General features: G+C 35.1%; 1 protein-coding gene and 3 long non-coding RNA genes across 8 annotated transcripts; 2 read left to right on the top strand and 2 right to left on the bottom strand.

Annotated features, from left to right (window-relative positions):
- The first annotated feature begins 3304 nt into the window (after positions 1–3304).
- On the top strand, positions 3305–8088 carry LOC110894942. Of its 2 annotated transcripts, XM_022142196.2 has the most exons (3): positions 3305–3351; positions 3631–6785; positions 7693–8088. In XM_022142196.2, exons 2-3 carry the CDS (start codon positions 3646–3648, stop codon positions 7694–7696), a joined length of 3144 nt encoding a protein of 1047 aa, XP_021997888.1. In that variant the 5' UTR covers positions 3305–3351; positions 3631–3645; the 3' UTR covers positions 7697–8088. The 2 variants fall into 2 exon arrangements, with proteins under 2 accessions (XP_021997888.1, XP_021997887.1); XM_022142195.2 differs by having other exon boundaries at positions 3309–6785.
- Positions 8089–9695: 1607 nt separating this feature from the next.
- On the top strand, positions 9696–10801 carry LOC110896713. The gene is made up of 2 exons (XR_002568107.2): positions 9696–9835; positions 9935–10801. It is a non-coding gene; the product is annotated as an uncharacterized LOC110896713 (long non-coding RNA).
- Positions 10802–15991: 5190 nt separating this feature from the next.
- On the bottom strand, positions 15992–17988 carry LOC110894941. Of its 4 annotated transcripts, none has more exons than XR_002566805.2 (6): positions 17798–17988; positions 17287–17363; positions 17139–17177; positions 16958–17035; positions 16701–16812; positions 15992–16553 (listed from the first exon to the last, which is right to left on the bottom strand). It is a non-coding gene; the product is annotated as an uncharacterized LOC110894941 (long non-coding RNA). The 4 variants fall into 4 exon arrangements; XR_002566804.2 differs by having other exon boundaries at positions 17287–17344; positions 17798–17987; XR_002566806.2 differs by having other exon boundaries at positions 15992–16588; positions 17287–17988.
- A 2526-nt stretch (positions 17989–20514) lies between these two features.
- LOC110896712 lies at positions 20515–21052 on the bottom strand. Its single transcript, XR_002568106.2, has 3 exons — positions 20950–21052; positions 20770–20861; positions 20515–20619 (listed from the first exon to the last, which is right to left on the bottom strand). It is a non-coding gene; the product is annotated as an uncharacterized LOC110896712 (long non-coding RNA).
- Positions 21053–23131: the final 2079 nt, after the last annotated feature.

Raw genomic sequence — 23131 nt, 5'->3', positions numbered from 1 at the left:
TTGCGTGTATGATGAAACTAATTCAATACTTGTGTTCACACTTGTTTACACTTGTTCACACTATAAGTTACACTTTGGACCCTGAAAATATAGTTTTTTTTTGTTATGGCGTTTTAACTAGGAGCTGGCTCAAAAAAATGGTTTTTTGAGTGTTTGGCGTTTTTCTGAATTGAGTGTTTTTATGGAGTTTTATTTGAACACCCAGTTCATGTGAGTGGGTTTTTTGACAATATTACCCCTTAGTGTAATTTAACATCAATGCCACATGTCACCACCAAAATCGTTCTCACCGTTCTCACACTTTTCACCGTTCTCTCTAAATCCTGACCCTATATATATATATAGGGAGCCGCTAGAATGAGAACCACCTCGAGTTGTAAGAACCGCGAGAACTACACCCCACGGAGCGCCGTTCGCCATGATTTTTTTTTACAAGTAGATGTGTATATTATAAACACAGCCGTAAAAAATCATGGCGAACGGCGCTCCGTGGGGTGTAGTTTTTTACACCACAAGTTTGGTGAAAAAAAAAGAAAAAAGAAAAAAAAATTAAAAAACACCAAACTTGTGGTGTAAAAAACTACACCCCACGGAGCGCCGTTCGCCATGATTTTTTACGGCTGTGTTTATAATACACACATCTACTTGTAAAAAAAAATCATGGCGAACGGCGCTCCGTGGGGTGTAGTTCTCGCGGTTCTTACAACTCGGGGTGGTTCTCATTCTAGCAGCCCCCTATATATATATATATATATATATATATATATATATATTGTCTTTTAGCGAGGGCAATAAGGACATTTTATACCCACTTAACTAATAATTTAGTGATGTTAGAGGGTGTTTGGATTGGGTTTGGAAGTGAGTTATTGAATTATTAGCTTTCTGAAAAAGCCAATAAAACAATAAGTCATTTTCAAAAGCTAGATTTAGGGATTTTTTTTAAATGATTTATTGATTCCAATAAATTAGGGGCTGTTTGACAACTTCTAAATGATTAAGTGTTGAACCAGTAAGAGGTCTGAACTATTAAGAGCCAGTATAATGCTTAACCGTTCAGAGGCAAATGTCTGACCAATTCAGATTAGAGGTCTTAACCATTCAGACTTAGTATAATGCTTAACCATTCAGATGCAAATGTCTGAACCATTCATAAATAAATCTGCTCTCGAAACAAACAGTCTAAACCACTAAGTGCTAAATTAATAAGAGGTATAAACCTTTAAAAATCTCATTAAAAGCTAAACAAACAGCCCATACTAGGGCTGTAAACGAACCGATTGTTCGTGTTCGTTCGTTAAGGAAAGAATATGTGTTCACGAACGGTTCATGAACACTTACTGAACGAGATTTTATGTTTGTGTTCGTTCATTAAGGAAATGAGCGTGTTCGCGAACGGTTCACGAACACAAATAAATTTGGCGAACGCGACGAAGGATAAAAATAAATGACCTAGAGAGTAGCACTCGAACTTGAATCCCTTATTGTGGAATGGAGGTCGATTGTATTCGCCGATGTAAATAGTGAGAAATGAAAGGGATGATTGACGGGTGGTCCGTAGGACAACCCTTAAGTGCCTTAAAAAGATTAAAATCTCATGCTTTACACGTTTAATTGTTTGAACTTGGTAACTACTAGTTGTTTGGACGTGTAGGTGCAAATGGAGCTTAAATGGGAAGTAATTTGGAGCATCAATGAAAAAATAAATTTTTGGAATTGAAGAATTAAGAGGATAACATGATAGAGGACGAAATTACGAGAACGTAGGCGAAAACGGAGTTGAAACGAAAAAGTTATGTTGAAAACAAGTTTTCATGTTGAAGCCTGCCGCGCCGACTGACAAAAATTGTCACCGTAAACCATTTTTAAGCCACCGTAAGCCATTCCAAGCCACCGTAAGCTACGGTGGCCACCGTAGCTTACGGCGCTGACCTGCGTAAATGTGTAACTTCCACCTTTTAATGCGGATTTATGGTGTCTTTTCAATTCTATTCATTCCCATTCGGTTACACACACTTTGGAGACGAATTTTGGGTTTTCTTGGGAGCTTGAAACAATTTCAAAACATCTTGTTAGTGTTTTTAATCCATATGAACATTGAACTAATTGTGAAGATGATTGTCAAAGCCATGTGTGGCTAAACTCTTGATGACTATCTTTGGTTGAAGGTTTGTATTAGACTTTATGCTTGATTTCCTAATTTCTAGAATAACAAACTTTGTCTTTTTGATTGTTTATTATGGTGTGTGATTGATTGTTTGTAAATTGTTGATTCTTATGTTAATCTAATTTGAAACCATACGTTCTTGGTGCTGTTGGCAATCGAGATATCATGGGTAGAATTAGCATTGGGTAAGGGTTAATTGGTCATCGGGTAACAACCTCACGTTCTAGGAATCTGAGTACTTAGTTCCCTTTTATCACAACAAGTAATCACACATGAACTATGTCTATGTAGTTCTTTCTAGTGGAATGATAGCATAAACGTCGAAGCAAACCGGAAACTAAAGATGATCATTTGTCTCTAAATTGTTTACAACCCAAAACTTTCAATTTGCAATTAGAATAGTAATCTTAGTTTTAAAACTCAAATCAATCAAATCAACTCTTGAACTTTACTTTCATTGCAATTAGTTTAATTTAGTTAATTTAGATAAACCTTGAAATAACACATATTCCACAAACTCCCTGTGTTCGATACCCACTTGCCACTAACTATTTAGTAGTAATTGGATTAAATTTGATTGTGACCACGACATCACGTCAATGATGCATAAACAAAGTGAAAGTGAGTTTCCTAGTTTAATTGTTAGGGTAATAAAATAAATAAAAGTTTAAGAATATAAAAAGTACAAATAAAATATAAGAAAGTACAAAGATCTTCAATTAAAACACAAACATATGAACATAAACGAACGCAAATCAACGAATGTTCACGAACACGTTCACGAACACCTTACCGAACGTTCACGAACACAATCGAACGAACGAGACCTATGTTCATGTTCGTTCATTTAACTAATCGAACGAAATTTCTTGTTCATGTTCGTTCGTTTATTAAACGAACGAACATAAACGAACTTCCCGCCAAACAATTCACAAACTGCTCGCTGAACGTCGATTCGTGTACAGCTCTAGCCCATACTAATAATAAAGCCCATACTAATAATAAGTTTACAACCATTAAAACTAACTAATTTGTAAAGCACATGAACTAACCAACCATTTAACTTACTTTTGTCACTTGTAACATTTTCACTTTCCAAATGTTTTTTTATATATAAAAATTTAATAAAGCCTAGCTCCAAAAATCCATCTCAACAAGATTCCAGCTTTGAGAGCATAAATAAGGTACGGTACTCTGTCTCCGATCCTGATCCTAGGGTTTCCTTTTTCTTTACTTCTTTCTCCTACGTTACTCTCAACATACACGAACACTTAGGGTTTGAATTTTGTGTTTTTGGAATTTTAATCGGTATAAATTCGGTATATACGGAGTTAATTGTTACTCAATACATTTCTCGATCGACACGAACAATTCTGCTACAGATTTAGGGTTTGAATTGCTTGATTTTGGATGTCTAGATACACACGTAGTTAATTGTTACTGATTGTAGTTGATCTGATCAGATTACACTCTGAATTATGAAAGAACAAACGGATGATGTGTCGTTGAGTGTTAAGGACTCTACTGTCACTGTTGATTCTACTTCAACTGATGTGAAAATTGATGATGTGATGGTAGATGTTGTAAGTGCTGATGTGAAAGAAGACTTAGAGAGAGAAACAGTGACTCGCGATCTGGCTATGGAAGATGTTGCTGTGGTTAAAGAAGTTAGTGATGATCGGGTTGAAAGTAGAGTTGGTAATTCGGAGAAAGTTGAGGTGGTGGTGAGTGAGGAGAGTGTGGAGGTAGTTAAAGAGGTTATTGAGTCGGATTGTGATGATAAGAAGTCTGGAATTGGGTCGGTGGTTGGAGGTTCTAAAACGGTTTCTGAGCCGTTAAGTAAAGAGGTTGAAGCTGGTGGAGGTGATGTTGAGGTGAGTGAATCGGTTGTGGTAGTGGCTGGTGAAGAGAAAACTCAAAAAGAAACCGAGGTTTTGGGTTTGTTGAAGAATCCAGCTGAAGATGGTGTTAATAATCAAAGTTTATTGACCGAGGTGGTCGATGGAGGAACGGGTGAAGATAATGTCCATGTAAGCAATATAAACATGGAGAATCAAGCCGGAGTTGAGTCAGTTGACCAAACAAACAAGGAGAGTTTTCAGTCAACAGTTGAAGCTACAACAAATGGTAATTCCAAAATGGCTGTTGAGATTCAAGATTCCACGAAGATTCTGGAGTCTGAAGAATCTAAGATGGATGATGAAAAAGCTGAAAATTTGGACCAGAAAGCTGAAGTTGATCAAATGAGCAAAGAAGATAGTACACAATCAACAACAGAAGTAAGAACAGATAATGTTTTAAAATCTGAGGATTCTAAGATGGATGACGAACCTCAAGTTACTGAGGAAGAAGTTGCTGTAAAAGATAAAACGGAGGATCTAGAAAAAGGTTTGACCAAGGAGACTGTTGACCAACCTACGGGTTCGGTTCAAGAAATGGCTGATGGAGACCATGTGATGAATGAAAAGACTGTAAAAGATAGTGTTTTAACTTTATCAAAGATTTCACGTGCAGTTACTATGGCTAGTCTTGGATTAGAGGACGATGATGTGGTGATTGTAGATGAGGGTTCGGATGGGAAACATGAAACTCAAGATAGTGTTTCTGTGGAACTGAGTTTGGTTTGTCCTGATAATCAAGGTTTAACGACTGCAGTAGGTAATGCGAAAACAGGTGAAGTTGACCAGAAAGTTGAAGTTGGCTCAACAAGTAAAGATGAGAATACGTACGCAACCAAAGTAATTGATGAAGTGACAACTGTACATAAAGAACTGGTTTCCCATGTGCAAGTTTTAACTGATGGTGGGATTTCGGTCACAAATCAGAGTATGAAAGACAATGATGTGGCAGATAGCTCTAAAGTTGTAGAAACAGACATGGAACCTGTAATTATTGGTGGTGATACAAATAATATTCAAGAAAATCAAGATTCCACAGTAGGAGTTCCAAACACAGAGTTTTCATATGAAGAAGTTCACATGGATAGAGGAGAGGATGCAGGGATGGACATTGATGAGGTACTCGGTTGGAAAGATGAAATACCCTCCGTGCAAGAAGACGAGCAAAAGGCGGACCCCACTAATCTCTCAAATATTGAAGAGCAAGTAACAGAATCACTAAAGCATAGTCGCGTTTCATTGCAGCAATCACATTATTTCCATCCAGCTGAACGTGAAGGTGAGTTCTCGGTTTCAGATTTGGTGTGGGGTAAAGTCAGGAGTCATCCCTGGTGGCCGGGGCAAATATTTGACTCTTCTGATGCATCGGAAAAAGCAATGAAGTATCATAAAAAAGATTGCTTTTTGGTAGCATATTTTGGAGACCGGACTTTTGGTTGGAACGATTCAACAGCCTTGAAGCCGTTTCGGGAATATTTTTCCCAAATAGAAAGAGAGATGAACTCAGAAGCTTTTAATAAGGCAGTCCATTGTGCTTTGGTAGAAGTGTCGAGACGGGTAGAATTAGGACTCACGTGCTCCTGCATTCCTCATGACATATATGAAAATATCAAATGTAAGATGGTAGAGAATTCCGGAATCAAGCAAGAATCGAGTAGAATACAATGTTTAGACAAATCTGCAAGTGTAAACTCGTTTGAGCCCGATAAACTTGTGGACTATGTGAGACTACTTGCAACGGTTCCATATGGTGAAAGTGATAAAATGGAACTCACAATGGCTAAGGCTCAGTTATCATCGTATGGTCGGTATAAAGGGCATCGGCAGTTGGCTGAGTTTCAGTTATGTGGAGATTTGTTGGAAGCTGAACAAGTGATTAAAGATGAAATATATTCTGAAGATGGTTCGAAAAACCGTAAGGCTCTTGATTCCATTCCTGACGGTTTAGAGAAACGACCATTAAAGGGTGAACCGGCTGACAACTTAGCCGGAAACAGTGTTCCTGTTCAGAGCTCGGGGAATCAAGCAGATATGCTATCACAACTTCACTTGGCTGCACAGGATCCAATGAAAGGACACAGTTTCGTGAATAACGTAATCCCGTTTTTTAAAGGTCACAGAGCAGCTGTTGTAAGCAAGTCTAAGAAGAGAAAAGCATCAAACGAAAATGAATTGGACGAGTTTGAAATTGATGACGTTAATGATTCCTATTGGACGGACAGGATCATTCAGAACCATCCCGAAGAGCAGGTACCGCAAGCGAATAACAATATAACTGGAGGACATCAAGTTGTAGTTTATGAACAAGAAAATCCACCTGTAAAACCGACCCGTAGATCAAACAAAAAGCGTTTCTTTAATAGTAATCATGAAATAGAGGCGAATGAACAATCAGAGCTTATATTTAGAAGGAAGCAAAATTTGGCAACAGAAGTTTTAATGAAGTTTGCAGGTGGAATTTACTTTCCTTCAGAAGTCCATTTAAATAAAATGTTTAGACGGTTCGGGCCGTTAATGGAATCAGAAACTGAAGTTGATAGGCAGAGTGGTCGGGCTCGAGTGGTGTTTAAAAAATGTTCTGATGCTGAAGTTGCTCATAGTAGTGCTGGAAAATTCAACATCTTTGGTTCCATTAGTGTAACTTATGAGCTTAATTACACACCAATGATCTCATATAAGCCATTGCCCCTTCCCGTGGCACAAGATCCACCACATGCATGGTAATTCTTTCCGGCCAGCTTTTTGTAATTTACTGTTATTTTATTTAAATTCAGCCCAAAAAAATAATATTGAATATATCCATTCAAAATGCATAAAATTTCTGAATTTCATATTTACCGGTTTCATAAAATACAATTTATAATACAACCATTTAGGAGTGTTCAAGGCTCGGTTTTTTGCGGTTTAGTTGTTTTAGGACTTGGAACTGGCTGCGTAAACCAAATCGGCCGTTTAGCCTTTATTATTATGTATGGAGTAAAGTATATGGATGGTTCCTGTGGTTTACCAAAATTTTGGACTTGGTCCCTAGCTTTCCGAAAGTACACGGATAATCCCTGTGGTTTGCACTTTATAACACAGTTAGTCCCCAGTTTTTTGTCCAAAAGTACGTGGATGGTCCTTGTGGTTTTCACTTTGTAACGCATTTAGTCCTTAACTTGGACCTGCTAAAATCTTTAGATTTGTTGGCTGGGACTAAATGCATCTATGTACTTTTGAAAAACTAGGGACCAAATCCAAAATTTTAGTAAACCACATGGACCATCTATGTAATTTTTATGACAAACTAATGATTTTCTAAAAAAAAAAAAGAAAATTGGTTCAAACTATCAAACCACCCACCGAACACCCTTCTGACCATTATACCCTTATCTTTCTCCTTACACACCAAAATCATGTCCTAATGCAAGTTTGAAGGGAAGGGTATAAATGTCATAAATTAGAAAATGGGTATATTTGATACTATGATTTTTTGTTCTGTAAATATGATATTATATCACGTTTTGAAGGGTATAAATAAAATTTTCCTCTGTTATTTATTTATTTCTCTTACGAGATCAAAATTATGCGATTTTGTACGTTAACCTGTAGCAATTTATATATAACATGAATCGATTCACATTTCAGCTGATGAATGCAAGATACACAACGACGTGGTGCTTGTAAACCAGGGCTATACGTACATTATGTACTGTTGTATCCTATGAAGATTCAACCCGAGATGAGAGTTATCATGTCTATGGCTTATTCTTCTCTTGTGAGCAGCTGTTACCTTAAAGGGAACTCTTTGATTCTTGGATTTGACCATAACAATAGTCAATAGCTTGCATCTTCTGGAGCTACAGTGAAAGGCAAGTATTTGTATGTGTACCAATGTAACTTGTTTATGTTTGAAAGCCTGCCTTCAATAAGTTACCGAGGCGAAACTTTGTTATTTGTTCTCGCTAGTTTGCTAAATTGCGTGCAGTTCCTGTTCTGATAGATTGTATTATGCGCAATAATAGATGTTTTTGTGTTGCCATATTGCCATCTAGCAGCTCTGAGCATATTGTAGGGGTGCTAAAATGAGTAGATCAGTTCGGTTGGATAATGGGTCAAAATGGTTATGGTAAAAACCTTATAGCCTTTTTGAACAGGCCCAATGGGTTTGTTTAGGTTGGGTCGAACCACCAACATTTTCTCTTTCCAAACAGAAAACAATACTGAATTGATCAAGATTTTATAAAAGCTATTTTGTTAAATTAATCATCTAGTGAGGAGGTTTTTAAGCATCTATAACACTTTGGACTAGGAGTGTTCATTGAATTGCCTTTCGGTTTATTCGGTTTTGATTCTTTTAAAACTGAAATCGAGTTTGAAACGATTCGAATTCCAATAACTCGAAATCGATATGAGTTCAACCAAATTGAGAAAAAAATCTGAAATGTACAGGAAAAAATAATGCAAGAATTCATATTTCATGAACAAAGGTAACAAACAACTCGATCAGTGAACAAATAACTTTTAACACTTTGTGAACAAATGTAACAGTAAACTATCATCCTTTTATGTAATCTGTAAGCAACAATATGTGAATATAATTAGTAACCTACTTTAGTATTATCTGCTTAAACAAATTTAGTAACTAGATTTTAAGAAATAATCTTTGAACACTAAGCAATCTTGTGTGAACAAGAGTATAAAAAACTTCATGCCAACAGTATCGAACAAGATGACAAACTAACATGAAAAATAACTTAATCTGTGAACAAGAATCGATTTGTTAACTCAATTCGAATGGTTTTAGGCTTCAGCAGGTGACCAATTTCAGTCTTACTGCAGTGGTGATGCATTGACGTGGAAACGGCTGAGGGGAGTTGAGCGGAGGTCGGTGAGAACGGCTATTGGCTGTTTTGAGCTATGGTTCTTCAGTTCTGACTTCTGAGTTTCACTGAGAATTAGGATTTTAGTTTAGATTTTATTGAGACTTAGGACTAAAATGCAAAAAAAAAAAAAAAAAAAAAAAAAAAAAAAAAAAAAAAAAAAAACCCGGTTCCAGAGCCGACCTGGAACCGGTTCCGGATAGGAACTGCCGAACCGGTAGACGACAGTTTAGAACCAAATACGTTGAGTTGTGTGAGAATTTAGATTTAGGTTTGTGTTGGTGATAGGAACGTGATAGAAATTGCATACTTCATAGAATATTGTAATTGTGAAGGGGGGATTAGTGTAATTATTACTTCTATAAATAAGGCATTAGTCATTATAGAAAGTAGGAAGAGAATTGGTTAGTTGTTAAGGCTCATTGCCATGTGCATGAGAAGGGCGTAGCCCTGGGACCACTTGTGGTTGTTATCTTTTTTTTGTAAATCCTTTTGGATCATCTTCATCATTTCCACCATTGTTATATGTTTTAAGCTTCGATTAGTATCAATTCTTATCATTGGTCCGACCTGCCTCACCTCTGCTCTCCATCAAATTCCAGTTTCTGCTTATCAGATCTGGTCCCTATATGATCTAAATCCGATTTCTAAATCCAATTCCTCGTATGTTTCTATTCCTTCAATGTGCGATTCAATCATGGTGACTCAGTCATCCCTTTTGGATACCCATGCACAACAAATTAACCAATTGCAATCTGATGTTACAGCGAAAAAGGATTCTCTTAAAAAGCTGCATGATGATCGGTCTGAATCTAGAGAATTCTAGCGGTTCGTTTTCAATTGGATGCACCATCAGGATTCGCGGTCTAATTCCAAGTCGATTTCACATGTTCCAGCTTCCTCTTCAGGTTCTATTTCTCCACCTCTATCTCTAATCGAGCCATTGGAGGCAATCGTCTCCGGATCTGAAGAACGCTTGCGTGGTCATACGGTTTCACGTTTTTCAGGTTTGAATTCTACATCGCCAACTTCAATTGCTCAAGCTCCTTCTTCCCTGGTACAATTTGCGGAAGTTGAATCACAAGTTGACGGCAATTCGATTGACCATGACAGTTTGATTGAACGTGTGGTGGATCGCTCTTCAGATTCTCAGTCGCGATCGCTGTATCATGTGGCTCCAATGATTGCGATCATCTCCGGATCTCCGGATCTGAAGAACAGTCGTCTGGTCAGGGACGTTTGATGTCGATTAGGGCTAATTGGGCTATATCTAACATTGTACAATGGAAATTGGGCTCTAAACATATGATGGGTGACGATGTGGGGCTGAACTCAGTTGTGGATCTGGATTATACTGATCTGGGTCGTGGTGTGGGGCAGAAAATGATTGTGGTCCTGATTTTTTCTATTTAGAAACTGCATGAGACGGGAAAAGCTCCATTTGACAGGGGAAATGCTTCATTGTCTCACCGTCTTTTCAATGGAATGCGATTGACATTTTCGGCTACGTGGCACTTATGGGTCGTGCATGGGCAGCCTCGACCGCCAGAAGACTCAGCGGAGGAGGTCTTTACGAGGATTCCGGGACACGCTTCTGATCAAAGTCTTGAAGACAAGACTTTTTTAAAGGGGGGAGTATTGATAGGAACGTGATAGAAATTGCATACTTAATAGAATATTGTAATTGTGAAGAGGGGGGGGGGGGGTTAGTGTAATTACTACTTCTATAAATAAGGCATTAGTCATTATAGAAAGTAGGAAGAGAATTGGTTAGTTGTTAAGGCGTATTGCCATGTGCATGAGAAGGGCATAGCCCTGGGACCACTTGTGGTTGTTATATTTTTCTTGTAGATCCTTTTGGATCATCTTCATCATTTCCACCATTGTTATATGTTTTAAGCTTCGATTAGTATCAATTCTTATCAGTTGGAATGTTGGATTAGCCAATAATTGTCTGACATACTAGTAGCCCACTGTTATTATTTTTAAGCCCAAAGAGGTATGTTTCTGTTAGCCCACGACCGGCAACCCCACATATATCATGCACGCACGCGTATGTGCAGCTGACTTTGTAATTCGGTTTGGATAAGCGATCGATTCCAATAATAAACACACCGTAACCAGGTATATCATAAAATTAGCTCACTGACAAATCGAGCCAGCACCTCTCCTCTCGAATTTACAAACCGATCCAAATATTGATCCTAATTTGACTTTGTTTTGAACTAGGGGTGTTGAGTATTCGAATCAAAATCCAAAGTTCAAATTTGATTTGAATGGGGTTCAAAGTTCATGGTTCGAATTCGGTTTTCTAAAAATTTGATTTTGATTCGATTCGGTTCGATTTTAGTAATCGAATACAAATGTATGACTTTGTACACACGAAATTAATCAATTTAGACTTACGGTGGTATCAATTGATTAATCAAGGGCTTGGATTAAATGGGTAGGGGTATTCTAGTCAATCCAAAGCTATAGTTTCTCCCTTCTCCAATTTCCCCCGTTTTTTAAACGTTAATAACTCTTTCATACGATATTAATTTTTTTTATAAAAATTGCACCAAAAACGAGCGTTCTTTATCTTTAAAACGAGTATACTATTGCTATTTAAAAAAAAAATTCGAAAACCCAAATGCGTAAAACGCAATGGACAAAAAGCATAAAAAATGACTTTTTTTTTCTAAAACGCAATAGACAAAAAACACAAAAGAAATGTGTTATTTCTAAAACGCAATGACTGAAAAGACAAAGAAATGTCTTTTTTTTTATAACGCAATGACCTAAAAACGCAAAAAAATGTCTTATTTTTAAAACACAATGGCCAGAAAATACAAATAAATATTTTTTTTCTAAAACGCAATGGTCAGAAAACACAAAAATTGTCTTTTTTCTAAAACGCAATGCTCAGAAAACACAAATAAATGTATTTCTTCTAAAACGCAATGAACTAAAAATAAAAAAAAAACTTTTTTTAAACGTAATGGACTAAAACACAAAGAAATGTGTTTTTTTTTTTTTTTTCTAAAACGTAATGTAATAAAAACACAAAAGAAGTGTTTATTCTAAAATGCAATTGACTAGAAGTACGAAGAAATGTGATTTTTCTAAAATACAATGTACTAAAAACACAAAAAGGTGTTTATTATAAAACGCAATTGACTAAAAACATATAAAAGTCTGTTTTACCTAAAACGCAATGGACAAAAAACACAATAAAATGTGTTGTTTCTAAAACGCAATGGACTGAAAATAAAAAAGTGTTTTTTCATTCCTTTGTAAAACGCAATGACTCAATTCAAAAACCCAGATCAAAAAAATGCAATTCAAAATTTTCTTACATAGATCGAAGCCGATTTCTTTAGATTTTTTCAACGATTGACGAAATTTGAATGCTACAAACACTTATCAGCGATCGAATCGAGTGATTCGCTTCAAAATCACGGAAAAAAAGAGATATTGTATGAAATTAAACTGGATTTATTCAAAAGTTGAAGAACACGTTGATTGGTGTTTGAATCATTGACTGTTGACGAAAATCGCACTTTAATGTAGTGATTATTGAGATAGAAAGTGAAGAAAAGGTTGAAGATGGTGGGTTTTGAAAATGGTGGGTTTTGAAGTTACAAGGAAAGAAGAAAGGAGAAGATTGAATAAAATTGACTAAAATATCATTCTCCTTTATTTTTTAAATTTTGCCACATGTCATAATCCTATTGCTTCCTATCATTTCTAGCCAAACTAAACTTCCTATTTCATCATCTTCCTAAACTTATAATTTGGATGTGCCACTTTATAAATTTTGAATGTTTTTGATGGTTTATTACTTTTATAAACCTGTGATTTTTTATGTTAAGAAAAGTTCAAGCTTGCATGAGCTTTAAAAATAAGATACATTGATTTTGGCTGAATTCAAATTGAATATATTCAAAATGTCAATTTGAATTCAAACTGAATTGAGTTAAGAATTGTATACGAATTTAAATTTTGAATTCAAGTTGAATATGAATACAGGATCAAAATTTCAAATTCGAGTAATTCAAATATTCGAAATTCTATTAATTGAACACCCCTATTATAAACCAAGCCACCTCGGTTTGGTTTCTATCAGTTATTGTGTTTGGTTTAAGTTTAAGTGAGTTTCCTACTCAAAGAAAAAACACCTATTAGGTTTTTGCAATGCTAAGTGGGTTTCACTTTCACAGAAGAGATAATCTTTTGCTTTTGTAAAATAACCAAATTGGAATAGCAACACAATGGAAGGAAATAAGGTGCAAGAGTATTCACATCGCATCCATCATCCTCATCTTTATAATATAACTAAAAAACACATTATTTTTATTTGAATTTGTTTATCTTCTAAAAAGCTACCACATCCCATCCTTTATATCTATCCCTATATATTTTTTTTCTCTTTCAATACGATCTTAACTGCTTACTAATTCATCTTATTATCAATTTCTTCTAAAACTGATTTCCAGCGAATTTTATAAAATTTGATTGTCTAATTTATGGGTGTTGACCAGGAATCTTTTTGGGTTTCAGGTTAATAGAGTGCTGATTAGAAAAACAGACGGTTACGATTCATCCTCAAGCTTTTGTAAGTTAAACGGGCCTACTCATCTTGTTATTACGTCATGTTTTTTTAAAGGAAAACTTGATATAAAACACCACACCTAGTTAGAAAATCCGAACCGGGAACAAAAACAAATTACATGCTAATTAACGGGTTTTTGAGCCACGCTATCCAATCTAACTTAATTTGCAGTTACGAGAAGACAACCATAAAAAAGACCGATATAATCAAATCGAATAGATGATTTTCGGTTTCATGCTAATGGCCAAAAGGAACTTCATTCCGGGCTCTCCAAATAATGGTAGCCTTCACATCTATTTTCATTTTTGACCATCTTGACAAATCCAACCAATCTAATATGTTTTTCGGCCCCTTATAGATTGGAAATCCACTTCTAACCATTGACTAATAGAGTTCCAAATCTTCATAGCTAAATGACAGCCTCGAAAGATATGATCCAAAAGTTCCATTGAATTTGAAATAATCGAACATAAAATAAAGGGAATATTTATACCTTTAAGAGTTAGATTATATCTTGTAGGAAGAGGATCCAAGAGCGAATGCCAAATTAAAATATTAACCTTAGAAGATATTTGTTCCATCTAGTTGGATGAATTCCATCCGAAAACACCGGATGATCAAGAATCCAACACCTTTGATCGAAAACATCATCATCATGCTCCAAATCCCATATCCACTTATCAGACTCTTATTAAATAAATTGAAGAAAGAATCAAGCACATATAAGATAGTTGAGTTTCCTCCATCCCACCCCTCGGTGGCCTTCTCCTATTTCATACCCATCTCAAATTTACAACCATCTCATTTATCAAGCAATCTTTATTGTTTACTAACCTCCAAATTACATAATCTGGGAAATCTCGAGCATAAACTAGAATCTCCAATTCATACATTTGTTTATTTTTATCTATGCTTTGATGCAAAGTTTATAAGAATTTGAGTCATGTTCTATAAATATTTTCAAAAACCAAATATGGCTTAGTTTTTGTAAGATTTATATCGAATCATGAATTAAAACAAATGCATTACAAGTGAACAATCCCCTTGATAGTGAACTGTGTGAACTAATCCTAGCCCTTGATCATTAATACACACGTGTAAATCAATAGTCAGAATTTGATGATAAAAATACACTAATATATTTCACGATTTGATGATGTAAATCAATGGCCAAGATTTGTTCACTTAGTTCACAAATTCACTAGTGTTCACTCTAGAACCCCACCCTATATAGGGTTGTTCACAAATGAACCTAACCCTATATATATATATAGGGGTTGGTACGTACAATTTGTCTTAACGTACGATGCGTATGAGATGCAGTTACAACATGCGGATTTTTGTTCATAACATGCGGAGCTTTTTTTAACAACATGCGGTTTTTTTACAACACGCAATTTTTTTTTTTTTTTTTTTTACAAAATGCGTTTTTTTTTTCAACATGCAGACTTTGGTATTTTACAACATGCGGGGTTTCGTTATGGGGGTTATAACGTGTGGAATTCACATCGCGTACGCTCGTACGATAAGGCACATTGTACATTACACTTTCACTATATATATATAGTGGAAAGTTCAAATGAGAAGAATTTTTTTTTTTTTGTAAGAATAAAAAAGAAGAAATTTCAACCAATAAAAATGTTTCATTTTACTTAATTTTTTTTTGTATTTAATATTAGTGTAAGGGTATATTGGTAAACTTAGATACACCATTAATTGGTAGTCTTCCTTTTTAATAGCTAACTACATTAAATTTGTAACTTATTTTCAAAATATATATTTTTTCAAAGAAGAAAAAAAATAATTTAAAATATAGGATAAATTACGAGGTGTGTAAGATGAATTACGAGTTTTGTAAGATAAATTTCAATATGTGTAGGATAAATTTCAAAACGTGCAGGATAAATTTTGATGTGTGTAGGCAAAAAATTTAGTGTAGATGATGATAGTCTTTATTACTAATTAATTAGTCAAAGATAATAATAAATGAGACGAGAGAAAAACTATTTAATGTTTTACAATTGTACCCTTTGTTTTTTTTCTTCTTAATTTAATTTCTTCTCAAATGAACCTCCTATATACATATATGTATATATATGTATATATATATATATATATCACTACTAGAAAATACACATTTCTTGACGCACATTGTGTGTCATAAAACAGTACTTATGACACGCAAAAGCGTGTCGTTGATTGAGGAGTCATAAAATTAACATGACATGCATTTGTGTGTCATGTTTTTATGACACACATTTAATGACATACATTCATGACACTTTTATGACACCCATTTATAACAAACATTTAGTGACACACATTGTGTGTCAAGGAAGCCCATGTCATAAATAAGAAGATGACACACTTAGATACGTGTCATGAATTTAGGTGTTTTAAAAAATATATATTTTTACTAGATTTCACATTAAATGATAATTGTCTCAAAATACAAATTAGAATACACATATATCAAAACAATCCATTTCATTCAATTATTCAAATAACAAAGTTAAACAATATTTCAGGCCATGTGTAGTCATAAAGCCCTTTTGTGGGCGTTATGCGACACGTGTCGTGCCACGTCACACAGGGGCTTTATGGGGCGTTATGTCACTAGAGCCCGTAGTCATAAAGCCCTACCTCATCATAACCAAAGTGTAAAATGCAGGGACCAAAGTGTTTTAATGCAGGGACCAAATTGTAAAATGCAGGGACCAAAGTGGAAAATGCAGAACAAATCCCCAACTTCTCGCGCCGCGAATTTTTTCACGCCTTTTGTTTTTTTTGGTCATGGCGCCGGGGGGGGGGGGGGGGGCGGTGTGGGCGGCGCCATAGCGGCGCTATGGCCCTTGGTCGCGCCCCACTACGTATTGCCTTAATGTTGATACTAACAAACCAATATTTCATGCAATATTTCAAAAAAAATACTAACAAAAATACAATATTTCATTAAACTATGCGAGTGAACCTCCTTCGTCATTTGCTTGTGTAGCATGCCCAGATTTCCTACTCACTTCGATCATCTTCACCTACAAAATGAAATAAAAAACCAATTTCATCCACTCTTTCATTAGTGAAGAGGGTATGAAGAAAAAAAGATATAAAATGAGGCCAAATTATCATTTAAGGTCTATATGTCCATCATAATATTTTGTTCAAAAAAACATATACTCTACCTGTTCTTTGAACTGTTCTTCCTTCTCTTCGTAGCTAGAAAGAGCAACAGCTGAAGGCAACAACCTCCCTCTCCTTTGAATGATTAATGTCATTGGTTCGCACAATCGTACCCTGGATCCAACAAAACAAAAATTTCATGATTCGTTTAATCAAATATGATTCCAGTCCAACAAAACATAAAGAAAAGAGCAAAATAATAGTTATAAGGATTCAAATAAATATGCTCCTTTGAATGATATATGTATCTTTTTAATACCGTTTCAAGCCCTTCCTTGATCAATTTTTTTTTCATATTGGTTGTCAATCTGGTTAAAACTGCTCCTTTGTTTCACACCTATTACATAATATGCATAACAATAAAATATCACAAACTCATAAAACCTGATAACTGAATAAAGGTATAAATAAACCAATAAAATAAAAAGGTAAAAAAAAACCTGGAATCATTTTCCTTACTAAAGAATGTCATTTTGGGCCTGCGAGTTCCTTCAAAATTAGAATTTACTACTGCTATATATGCTCTAACAACATCATAAACTCATAATTTACCATCAATTACAACAAATTAAGGATAAAGAAGAGTACCCGAAGAAGAATCAGATGCATATGCAGAGGGACAAACTACTCTGACTCGCTTCCACCTCTAACACAAGGTTAAGCAACTTTCATAGAGTTTGAAGTCAAATATGGTGCCTTAAACTAGTTAACTTAAAAATTCAAAAATCTAGACACCATTCATCATTCTCATCAAAAATTAAAAACACTTATTATAATAAATACGGTCCTTACTAATTTATAGACAAATAACTACAATGCTTTGTTTCAAACCCCAAAAGTAAATTTAGGGCACCAAAATTAAATAGCCCAAATCTGAATTCCAATAAACACAATTCCATTCAGAACCCTAGATCACACAAAACCCATTAAATCTATTAAGACTACAAAATTAAACATTCTGATGCGTCGATATTTGAATAAAAAACAAACAAAATACAAGGCCACAAACTGAGTAACCCTAGAACATGCACACGAATGTAAATTCGTAGTGTGAAGTAGAACCTTTGGTGATGAGAAACAACATGAGACAAAGTATTACCTATGACGACGAAGCTAATGAGAAAACGCATACGGTTATTTTGCCGTTCACTGCCTTGCAAATGGAGTGACCCTATACAGAGTGGGAAAATGGATCGATGATGGGGAAAAAATTGAAAAAATTAGAGGGAAGTTTGGAGGGTGGGGAGTAAATTAGGCGGTCTTGGAAAAGATTGAGAAAGAAATTGAAATTGAAATGTTTGAGAGCGGAAATTTATTTGCGTTACATTGTGTAATCACTAGGGCTGTAAACGAACCGAACGAACACGAACAAGGCCATGTTCGTGTTCGTTCGTTAAGGAAATAAATGTGTTCACGAACGGTTCATGAACACTTACTGAACGAGATTTTATGTTCGTGTTCGTTCATTAAGGAAATGAGCGTGTTCGCGAACGGTTCACGAACACAAATAAATTTGGCGAACGCGACGAAGGATAAAGATAGATGGCTCAGAGAGTAGCACTCAAACTTGAATCCCTTATTGTGGGACGGAGGTCGATCGTATTTGCCGATGTAAATAATGAGAAATGAAAGGGAAATGATGCATAAACAAGGTGAAAGTGGGTTTTCTAGTTTAATTGTTGGGGTAAAAAAATAAATAAAAGTTTAATAATATAAAAAGTACAAATAAAATATAAGAAAGTACAAAGATCTTCAATTAAAACACAAACATACGAACATAAACGAACGCAAATCAACGAATGTTCACGAACACGTTCACGAACACCTTACCGAACGTTCATGAACACAATCGAACGAACGAGACCTTTGTTCATGTTTGTTCATTTAACTAATTGAACAAAATTTCTTGTTCATGTTCGTTCATTTATTAAACGAACGAACATAAACGAACTTCCCGCCGAACGGTTCACGAACTGTTCGCTAAACGTTCGGTTCGTTTACAGCCCTAGTAATCACCAATTTAGGGGCCATTTGGTCCGTGGAATGTTTTGAAATTTGTACGGAAATTAGAATTGAAAGGAATCGGATGAGGAATTTAAACATTCCAATTGTACCTGAAAATTGTTGAAATTGGAATCTCAAATCTATTTTTTATGTATGTGGTTGTCAAAAGAATTGGAATCCATCACCCGGCACCCAGAACCCCCGGTTCGGGTCGAAACGGTATGGGTGGAAACGGTTCGTGTTAAAACGCTTCGCGTCTAAACTGTTCGGGTCGAAACGGTTCGCGGCGAAACGGTTCGCGGCGAAACGGTACGGGGTTTTCGTCTAAACTGTTCGAGTCGAAACGGTTTGCGTCTAAACTGTTCAGGTCGAAACCTTATTTGTGTAACTTTAGTGGGTTAGGCAATGATGGATAGAGCCTAGCCTCCTTGTAGAGGTGTCAGCTTCTATCTGGAGCCCACCCGGGTTTTCGTCCCATTGTGTGTTACACTAGAAAGTGTTCAACTCTTATGTTGACACAAGTCTGTCAAGTTGCAGTCGACGGTATGGTTTCCCAGGGGAAGCCCAAGCCAAACTCTTGAAGCCAACGTGGGCCAATTAGATATATATCACTTTTCATAAGTCCGTACAATTTCTTCTCTTTAACAATTTTCAAGTTTTTCCCATGATTTGCTATTGCAAATTAACCATGATGTCCATATTACATAAACAATAACTGCTATAGGAAATTAACCCTTATGTTTATATAATGTTTTTTATGACCCGCTAAAATGATGACACACAAAAATAGTTTCATAAATTTATTAAATTTTGTACAACCATGACATTTTTTCTTGACACGCATTTAAATGTCATAAAATAAGCGTGTGTCATTATTCGCGTGTCAAGATAGATCTTGTTCTTTTATGACGCTAAAAGGATGACACGCCAAAAAGTGTGTCATAAATATATTGAATTTTGTAAAACCATGACATTTTTTTCTTGACAGGCACTTTCGAATGTCATAAAATTAGCGTGTGTCATTGTTTGCGTGTCAAGATGAATCTTGTTTTTTTTTATGACGCTAAAAACATGACACGCAAAGAAGAATGTCATAGATTTATTAAATTTTGTAAACCATGACATACGCTTTTGAATGTCATAAAACATGCGCGTGTCATTGTTCGCGTGTCAAGAGGAGTGTATTTTCTAGTAGTGTATATATGAGTAGGAGTTGGGTAGAAAGTTTGTTTTTCCTAGAAAGTCTAGCAAGCAATAAGAACGCGACATGTGACATTGAAGGATTTTAACTAAAAGGGCATTTGTGTAATTTGAATATTATTTTAATTATGGATTATATTATTAGGATAACTAACTAATTAGAAAATTATGGAAACTAAATATCTCATTTAATTCAAATTGACAGTTTCAATTTAAATCATACAACATCTTTTCAGCAATGATTTTTGATGCAGGATTTCTTATTTTCTTGACATTGTGTTTTACTAGCAAACAGACTAATAGGCATTGTGTTTTACCAGCAAACAGACACGCTGTGTTTTAACAGCAAGCAGATTTCTTGACGCTGTGTTTAACAGCAAGCAGATTGCTGGAGGATTCTTGACATTGTGTTTTAACAGCAAGCATATTTCTTGAAGCTATGTTTTAACAACAAGCAGATTTCTTGACGCTGTGTTTTAACAGCAAGCAGATTTCTCGACATTGTGTTTTAACAGCAAGCAGATTTCTTGACGCTGTGTTTTAACATCAAGCAGATTTCTTGACGCTGTGTTTTAACAGCAAGCAGATTTCTCGACGCTGTGTTTTAACAGCAGCAGATTTCTTGACGTAACAGCAGCAGATTTCTTGACGCTGTGTTTTAACAACAGCAGATTTCTTGACGCCGTGTTTTACCATCATGCTTTTTGAATATCTTCCCTATAATGTAAAATACAACACCTTTTAAACAAAAACGTAACGACAAAGACACCGTTCAAGTTCTCGTATAACACACTTGGATAAACAATGTTTATAGCTGAAAAAACAAAGTTATGAAATCTAGACTTGAAATATATACAAAAAACACACCTTTCCCAGTCGATTCCTTCTTTTAAGGTTTTTTTGGGATAGATCAGAGTGTAATTATTCTCCATTGTTTTCAGTATTCTTGAATCTTGTTCCTATAAAAGAAATCACAAAAAAAAAAAACACATTGATGATGAATAATCGAGATCTAAAACACAATTATCAAGTTAAAAAGCATCTTACGCTTGTATTGGAGTCCATATTTCTTATCTACATCCATGGATTCAAGTTAATTTTGGTATGATTTAGGTTTAACAGAAGTGGGTTTTTTGGAGAGAGAGAGAGAGAGAGAGAGAGAGAGAGAGAGAGAGAGAGAGAGAGAGAATCACATGAATAATGGAGAGAGAGAGGGAAAATCATAGATTAGAAGGGGTGGGGGTTTGATTGACGGTACATTGACAAAATTGCCCCTAGTATTTTAAAATAATAAATTAAATAAACTAAAAAATTACAAGATTGCCATTGACTTCATCTCAACCATTAAACAAACCCATTGGATGGCCCAGATCGCTTCCTAGACTTTCTAGAAAAACACACTTTTCGCATGATCCCTACTCATATATATATATATATGGAAAAGGTAAAATGAAAACCATCTTGAGTTGTGAGACCCATGAGAACTAGGCCTTACAAAAGTTTTTTTTCAAAAAAAAATTTCTCAACTTTTTGTAAAAAAATCACTTGTTCCAGTAAAAAATAAAAAAATGTCGCCTGCAAAAATTTTCATCGGATGTAAAAAATTACATCGCCATAAAAAAATTTACATTAGGCGTAAATAAAATTTACATTGGACGTAACTACCACTCGACATTTTTTTTTTGTTTTTTTGTTTCTATAGATGTGTTTATAGTATTTTTATTTACGTTTGTGCAAAAAATGGTGGCCCTACTCACATGGAAAGTAGAAGTTCTCATGATTCTCACAACTCGTGGTGGTTCATAATTGAACCAAATCCTATATATATATATACATACATACATATATATATATATATATAGAAACAGGATCATGAGAGAACGCCTCAAAGTGTGAGAACAGTGAGAACGATTCTCAGCCACAAGATCTTAGTGGTTTGTGGCTGAGATTGATGCGGTGACATTTTTGTAAATAATAGGGGCCTTGGAACTACCAGGAGGGGTAAAATAGGAAGATCCAAACAAAGGTGCACATGCTAATCACATGTCATTTTCCCCCATCATATTTAAACGACAATAACTTTTTTATACGTGATTATTTTTCGAAAACAACGTTTTTTTATCTTTCCAACGAGTATACTATTGATATACTTTTCGAAAAAAAATTAACTGGGTTTTATGGCGTGTTTCTGAACTGAGTGTTTTATGGCGTTTTAGACTAGGTCTTTTCATGGCGTTTTTCTAAACTAGGTGTTTTTATGGCGTTTTAACTAGGTATTTTCATGGCGTTTTTCCGAACTGAATGTTTTATGGCGTTTTCAACTGAGTTTTTTCATGGCGTTTTTCTGAACTTGGTGCTTTATGGCGTTTTTCCAGTACAAATTATGATCTTTCTGAGCTCAAAAAAATATTATTTAGGCGGTGAGACACATTTTTGAGCTATATGGCCAAAAAAATGGTGTTTTTGAGTGTTGTAAATTATAGCTCAAAAAAAATAGGTTTTTTTTGTTATGGCGTTTTACCTGGGAGCAGCTAAAAAAATGGTTTTTTTGAGCTGTTGTAGATTATAGCTAACAAAAATAGCTTTTTTTTTTTTTTTTGTTATGGCGTTTTAACTTAGAGCTATAGGGCTCAAAAAATGGTTTTTTTAAGTTGTAAATTATAGCTCAAAAAAATAGCTTTTTTGTTAATGGCGTTTTATTTGAACACGCAGTTCATAGTTCATGTGAGTAGGTTTTTTGACAATATTACCCCTTAGTGTAATTTAACATCAATGCCACATGTCACCACCAAAATCGTTCTCACCGTTATCACACTTTTCACCGTTCTCTCTAAATCTGGACCCTAGATTGAGAGTGAACTATGTGAACTAATCTGGGCCATTGGATTACAGCATCTATAGATTTTTAAACAATGGCAAGATTGTAATTATAATGTTATAACTTTCTTTTAAAATAATTGACAGAAGGGTATTTTCGTCATTTGTAAATCGCATTTATTAAACAATATAATCAAAATCCCTAAAATCTTGCTAATTTCCATTTATACAAGATACACAGCTGTTAGTGTATACACATGTGTACAGTTTCGTTAGTACCAATTTATACAAGATACAAAAATGTTAGTTTATACACATGTGTACAGTCTCGCTAACTATCAGTTTATACAAGATACACAATGTTAGTTTATACATATGTGTACAGACTTTTATACATCTGTGTATTATATTC

Source organism: Helianthus annuus, chromosome 12 (genome assembly GCF_002127325.2).
Source record: "Helianthus annuus cultivar XRQ/B chromosome 12, HanXRQr2.0-SUNRISE, whole genome shotgun sequence".
Taxonomy (NCBI): Eukaryota; Viridiplantae; Streptophyta; class Magnoliopsida; order Asterales; family Asteraceae; genus Helianthus; species Helianthus annuus.
The sequence above is the reverse complement of the archived record's forward strand: the minus strand, read 5'-3'. Positions and strand labels throughout refer to the sequence as shown.